This window comes from Sceloporus undulatus, unplaced genomic scaffold (genome assembly GCF_019175285.1).
Source record: "Sceloporus undulatus isolate JIND9_A2432 ecotype Alabama unplaced genomic scaffold, SceUnd_v1.1 scaffold_18, whole genome shotgun sequence".
NCBI classification, from domain to species: Eukaryota; Metazoa; Chordata; class Lepidosauria; order Squamata; family Phrynosomatidae; genus Sceloporus; species Sceloporus undulatus.
Genome location: NW_024802940.1, coordinates 96,437 through 103,106, shown reverse-complemented (window position 1 = coordinate 103,106; position 6,670 = coordinate 96,437). Strand labels below are relative to the sequence as shown.

Sequence of the window (6,670 nt, the reverse complement as noted above, 5' to 3'; positions counted from 1 at the left end):
TATTATTATTATTATTATTATTATTATTATTATTATTATTATTATTATTATATTTTATTTATAAAGTGCTGTAAATTTGCACAGTACTGTATAGTTTACACAGTGCTGTACAGTTAAACTGTTGAATTCACTACTACTGTATAAGATTTAGTCATGACTGTCAACTTGAATACAGTAGCTTTCAAAGGGGAACAGATAAATTAATTGAGGATAAGGCTATCAGTAGTTACTAGTCATGATGACTATATTTTACCTCCAGTACAAGAGGCAGTGTGGTTTGTGTGCCTTCATGTCTTTGATGACTTATGGTTATCCTAAGGCAAAACAACCTATCACGGGGTTTTCTTGGCAAGATTTGTTCAGAGGAGGTTTGCCTTTGCCATCCCCTGAGGATGAGAGAGTGTGACTTGTCCAAGTGGGTTTCATGGCCGAGCTGGGAATTGAACCCTGGTCACCAGAGTCGTAGTCCAATGCTCAAACCACTGTGCCATACTAGCTCTAGGAGTTGCATGGTTTGCCCGCCCCTGTACCAAGAGGAGGTCTTTAACCTAAATAGAATGCTATCAGTACAACGTAGGCCCTATACAGACCAGCAGAAAGCACTGGTCTGTGGCCAGAGTCAGGGAGCAGTGTGGTGACACTGGATGCCCTGACTCTGCCCCCATGGTGCCATGATGGCGTGCACTGAAGGGGCATCATAAAGCCGTGCCGTCATTGCTGTGGCACCCCTTGGATGGCGCAAAAAGGAGCCTTTTTTGCATCTCCTTTTTGCGGCCTCCAGAGGCCAGATCGGGGCCGCGGTGTGAGGTTGTCGCGGCCCCGATGCAGCCAAGAAAGGGGCGGCCTTCTGTTGCTCCTTAGAGGCAATCTGTACAGTCCCTTGGTGAATTTTCCTGTAAGAGTTACTATACTTTCCCACCTGCTACCTGTATGTTTGTGTGTATTTTGGGTAAGCAATGTCCTCTAACTTGATATTTGTTTTCCAGTATGTCTTGTCTGTCCTGAAATTCACCTACCCTACCCTTTTCCAAGGGTAAGTATAATTTTAAAACTATTCTTTTAAAAAATAGAGAGAGAGAATCTTAATCAGGATATTACTGTTAGTACAGTATTACATATAACTTCCATTTTCTTTCACCTAGATACAGTTTTATATTTTGTTCTGCTACATGCTTCCTACTTCTGCTTTCATCACTCCCTTCTTGTGTGTCCAAAACTGCTGATCCATATGAACACATCTTCCACCAGCCTCCTCTCTTTAGCTAAGGGGAAAAGGGGTGTATAATTTTCTAATAGCCTGCCCATTAAACCAAGAATCTAAATCTAATTATTACTGAAATGTAGAGTAGATTCACTGAATCAATAGCTGGATAGTAAGTCACCACTTATATTAATCTCACTGATAAACCGGTTCTATTTTTGTTAAGACTGGCAGTTGGATTTTGGCCAAGGACACCAATGAATTCTACTAGATCCTATTGAGGGAACATTCATCAGCTCTTCAGAATCACTGTCAAGCAATTACAAAAGAAGCTCACTGAGTTCTTGTTATTGTAGATTGTGGTCTCAAGACGGTATTGCATAGGTCAAAAACACACTGCAGAAACAATCCAGTTTTAGACTGCTTTAACTGCCCTGGCTCAGTGCTAGGTGATTCTGGGAACTGTAGTTTTGTGAGACATTTAGTCTTCTCTCTCAGAGAGCCCTGGTGCCACAATAAACTACAATGCCCAGGATTCCCTAGCACTGAACCAGGGCAGTTAAAGTGGTCTCATACTGGATTATTTCTGCAGTGTGTTTTGGACCATAGTCTGGTAAATCAAGTAAGACTAGTCTCACGTTTCTTAATATATAGCAGTATTAAATATGAATATTTGCCTAAATTTTGTAAAGATACCAGATCCCATCTGATGTTTGAAGCTAAAACACAGTCAGCCCTGGCTAGTACTTGGATGGGACACTGGCAACAGGTACCAGATGCTGTGGCTATAGTTCAGAGGAAGGAACTGGCAAAACCAGTTCTGAGTATTCTTTGCCTATGAAATTCATGAGATCACCATAAGTCAACAGGCAGCTTTCAAGGCACGTACAAACATTTTTCAAAGAACTTGGAAAAGGTTGTATAACTCCCAGAATCCTCCAGCCAGTAAGGTGTGATCTTTCATAATTAACACAAGTGGTTTTTTTTTCTTTTTGAACAGTCAGAGTTTTAATAAAAGCAGATACAGTAGCCCACCGTTATCTGTTGTTTTGCTTTCTGCGGTTTCAGTTACCTGCAGTCAGTTGTGATCCAAAAACATTGCCAGTATAGGGTTTGGTACTCTCTGTAGCTTCAGGCATCCGTTGCAAAAGGTCTTGGAATGTATCCCCACAGATAAGAGTGGAGTACTGTCCTTTGCATGTATAGTTGGCTTTCCGCATCTATAGATTCTGGATCCACAGATTCAATCATTCATGGCTTGAAAATGTGTATCTGATTCCTAAAAACAAATATTGATTTTGCCATTTTATATAAGGGACTACACTTTACTATGCCACTGGATATAATGGGACTTGAACATGTATTTTGGTATATGCAGTGGGTCCTGGAACCAAACCCCAGCAGATAGCAAGAGCCCACTGTATTGATATGTGTGTGGCTTAAATGTTCAGTATGTAGTATTTTTTTCTTACCATCTAATAGCAGACCAGTCCCCTAGTACACTGTGGGATCTTCCCCAAAACACCACAGGAAGTACAGTCACCCCTCCAAGTCTGCGGACTTGAGATCTGTGGACTTGAAAATCTATGGAGGGGAGACTACCATTAATCCCAGTGCACGCACCCCATTCAAGCCTATGGGGCTTGAATATGTGTTGGATTTGGAACTCACAGGGATGTGTGTGTCCAGAATGGATCCCTTGTGGGTTCCAAGGAGCAAGTGTAGTTAAGTGAGAATTAAAGGTATTGCTTGGGGTCTGTGTGCACAAGATAGATGACTGGTGTTAAACAATTCAAACAGAACAGTTTTAAAAGTTTTAGTATGTGAAATTCACCATCACAAAATGTGATGATGGCTATAAAAAGAAGACTGGGAAAATTTAATACATGTTAATGTATCAGTGATTGCTTGCACACTCCCAGACTCAGAGTAAGGCAAGAACAACCCCCTCTGAACAAATCTTGTCAAAAACCACAATGGATTTGCTTTAGGATCACCATAAGTTGGAAATGAATTGAAGGCACACAGCAACAACACAATAGTGCAGGGCAGGGTGACCAGACACCCTCCTTTTCCAGGACATGTCCTCAGTTTCAACCTTCAGTCCAGGAGGAAGTTCAAAATGTCCTCCATTTTGAGCATGACAAAGAAGCATGAATTTACTTTAATATTAGTGTTTTAAACTTTTATTTGGTCATGTCCTATATTTTTCTTGAATGCTCTACATTTTGTGGAGCCTTGTCCTTCTTTGTGGTTATGACAACTGGTCTATGTGGTGCAAGGAGGGCTTGTACCTCAAATCCTTCTAGCTGGCTTCCAAGCCATCTAGTTGGTGGTGGTGGGGCACAGGCTGCTAGAATGGATGGGCCTTTCCTCTGATTCAGTAGGGACTAGTGTTTTCATTTTATCTGAAGCATTCATATATGCCCTTCAATCCAAAAGGTACCTAGAGCAGTTATAAATAATTAATTTGACAATCTCTGCTCTTAGCCTTACAATCTAACTAAATTATGTCCCACATGGAAAAGGGAGTGGACAAGCAAGAGATGGAAATTAATGAGCAGCTGATTCCCAGGACAATGGGGATGTGTTCGTGGTTGCTCTTCCTCCTCTGCGGTCATAACAGTAGCACCTGGAAGCTGGAGGGGAACCTCTCAGCAGTGTGACAGAGGTGGACCTGTCTTCCTTCCCACTCCTTTTGGATTTTTGGTATGTTCGTTTTGATTTAATTTTTCATCCAACAGCTTTATAGGTTTTCTGCTATAAACCGATCTTAGGGAAATTAATATTTGGGCTACAATTTCCAGAAGCCTTTCATAGTCAAGGGATGTACTAATTAGGAGATTTTAGGAGTTGTAGTTAAAAAAAAACATTCCCAAGATTTTCCTGTGAGTGTGTTCATTTGCTTGTTCTTTCCTCTCATATGCCTACCTTTCTTGATACTTAAGTATCTCTATTCCTCTGTGTCGCTTAACCAGTACAATCTTATTATAATCATTACATTACCTTGTGTTGTCCTGTACTATACTATACTATACTATACTATATATTTGTTTTATCTGTTTTTGTTCTTCAGCTGAAAAAACTCTTAGAATGGGTACACAACAAGAGGAACTGTCCTTGGCAGCAGGTTTACAATCTAAAAAGTCCCATTGTGTTGGAGAAGTGTGTGTGCGTGTGTGCGCGCGCATGCAAGGGAAGAAGCAAACTCAGTGACCATTTGTTACAATTACAGCATAATTCACAAAGAGGAGCAGCTAAACTGATTTGGCATCTCAGTATAGTGAATGAAAGCCCTGATTATCTCCTCTCCTTCTGGTGCAGCTTAATAAAAATATTAGAAAGGAACCTCTGTCTTGGCAAGTGTTCAGTTCTGATGATGCAAAAACCCCCACAGATATTGTTGCCCTATATTATTCAGTAGTGGTGACGTGAACACGCACGCTTCAGCGTGTGCTTGTTCATGTCACCTCCACTGAATAATATGGAGCGTGGTCTGTGAATGGTCAAAATTGCCCATATGGCAGGTCTACTGTATGTGTGAGGATTAAGATAGTCCTGACCCACAACAGTGGTTTGCTAAGGGCCACTCAACAAGTGCATACTGCTTTTTTCTGACACACATAGTTTTATACCAGATTCTTCAAATTAATTGTAGAGCCGAAGTTAGGTTGCAAATTGGTGGAAATACCAAAGACCTAAATCAAATTGTTAGTCCCACTTAGAGTAGACCCATTCAGCTAATGGAAAACATTTACTTACTGAGTTCTGATTGATTCAATAAATCTATTCTACTTGAAATTAAGAACCAGGTTTAGATCAAAGTGTTTTCAGTAACACTTGTGAAAATGGCTTTGAATAAAGAGAAAAGGCTCTGCTCCCTTGACCTTGTAGCAAGTGAGATAGATCTGATATTCAAGATTCTTGTAACACATAGTTTGGTGGTTTTTCTCCATTTCATCCACAACTTTGGCTATAGTAAGATATGTCTACTACCGCCTCTGAAGCAGCTGAAGTTGCATGCTGTTAAGGAGCATAAAGAGTATAGAAAGCTGCTTTCTCAGACCATAGTTTTCTATTATCTATACTATATGCAAAGTATGTGGCTTGCCACCAAATTGAGCTATAGCAATTCCCACTGCCAATTAGATTTTGTTGATGTTTATATTGCATTCCCAGTGACTTAAAGTGCCATATAATCAGGCTGACTATATCTTCTGAAAGAAGCTACAGTATGATTAACAATGATTAACCTAGGCTAGGTTAATTGCTTCAGTTCAGAGTGGGAAAGTGATTATTGCATGTTTCAATTTCAGATGGCAGACACTAGTAGGTGGATTTCTCCTACACATTTCCTGGAAGATCGGCTGGGTGGAAATTTGCATCAGCTCAAGGTGTGATGAAATGGCAAAATCAGAAAGATACAGTTCTGCTTAGTGTGCTGTGGAATTCTTATTAATATCAACTGTCACCTTATCACAGATTCTGTTTTGTACACATTTGTGTATGTTTCTCTTAATGTTGCAAAAACATCAAAATTAGATACTTTTTAAAATCCAGACAAATATTTTACATGCCTATTGTAACTGGAATCTTTCCTTAATGTTTTTACACCATACATATAGATATTTCATGATCATACGATAGCATGCAGTTTCACCAATTTTCTGTGTGCATATACATTTCTTTCCACTCTCATCCTATTGTGTATCAGTATGGCAGATAATTTCATTTACCAAATGCCAAAAGCAAATATCTTAGCATTTTGTATCAGATGCAGTTTCAAACTGTAAATTTTTCATTTTTAGAAGTGCCTAAGATCAACACTCAGCCTTCTAATAACTCTTCCCAATAATGAACAGTATTTTTTTTAATGTTTGAAGGAATATTTGGTTGCTTGTGGGGAAATATACTCTGATGTTTAAACAAGAAAAGTAAATCTCCAGTTACTGTCAGTACTTTGGTTTAAAGTTTCCCAACAGCAAGTAAAATTACTTGATAAAACATGGCTTTATGGCAAAAGAAGTTGTTTCATGTATTCATATGGTGCAAATGGACCCCAAATAGGCACTTTGTGGTAAATGTTTAATATGAACTTCTGTTCTTGTTACCCTAATGCATACTGTATACACTTGACCCTTTGTATCCACAGATTCTGCATCCAGAGAACTATCCATGGCTTGAAAATATTCACATACATAAATAAAGAAAGCATATCATATCTTGATTTTGTGATTTCATATAAGGGATGCACCATTTTACTACCCCATTGTATATAATGGTATTTGTGCATCCATGGATTTTGGTATCCACAAAGAGTCTTGGAATCAAATTGCAGTGGATATCAAGGGCTGACTGTATGTATACAACACTTGTTCTTGTTACCCCTAATACTTGATTCAGCAACTGTTAAGGGGCCACAGTTTCTGAAGGACCTCGGAATGCTACATCTCCCAGCTACAATATTTT

The 6,670-nt window shown here is 39.3% G+C and overlaps 1 protein-coding gene across 9 annotated transcripts in view; it reads left to right on the top strand.

Annotated features, from left to right (window-relative positions):
• Positions 1 to 6,670, top strand: part of LOC121917429 (transmembrane protein 241-like) — a 47,538-nt gene that overhangs the window by 2,956 nt on the left and 37,912 nt on the right. For 3 of the 9 annotated variants that reach the window (XM_042443385.1, XM_042443384.1, XM_042443387.1), the window contains exons 2-3: positions 987 to 1,033; positions 5,518 to 5,595. In XM_042443385.1, the coding sequence (XP_042299319.1) occupies positions 987 to 1,033; positions 5,518 to 5,595 (125 nt within the window). Of the gene's footprint in view, positions 1 to 986; positions 1,034 to 3,729; positions 3,911 to 4,277; positions 4,332 to 5,517; positions 5,596 to 6,670 lie in introns of those variants that run through there. The other 6 variants (XM_042443386.1, XM_042443390.1, XM_042443392.1 and 3 more) reach the window with 4 other exon arrangements.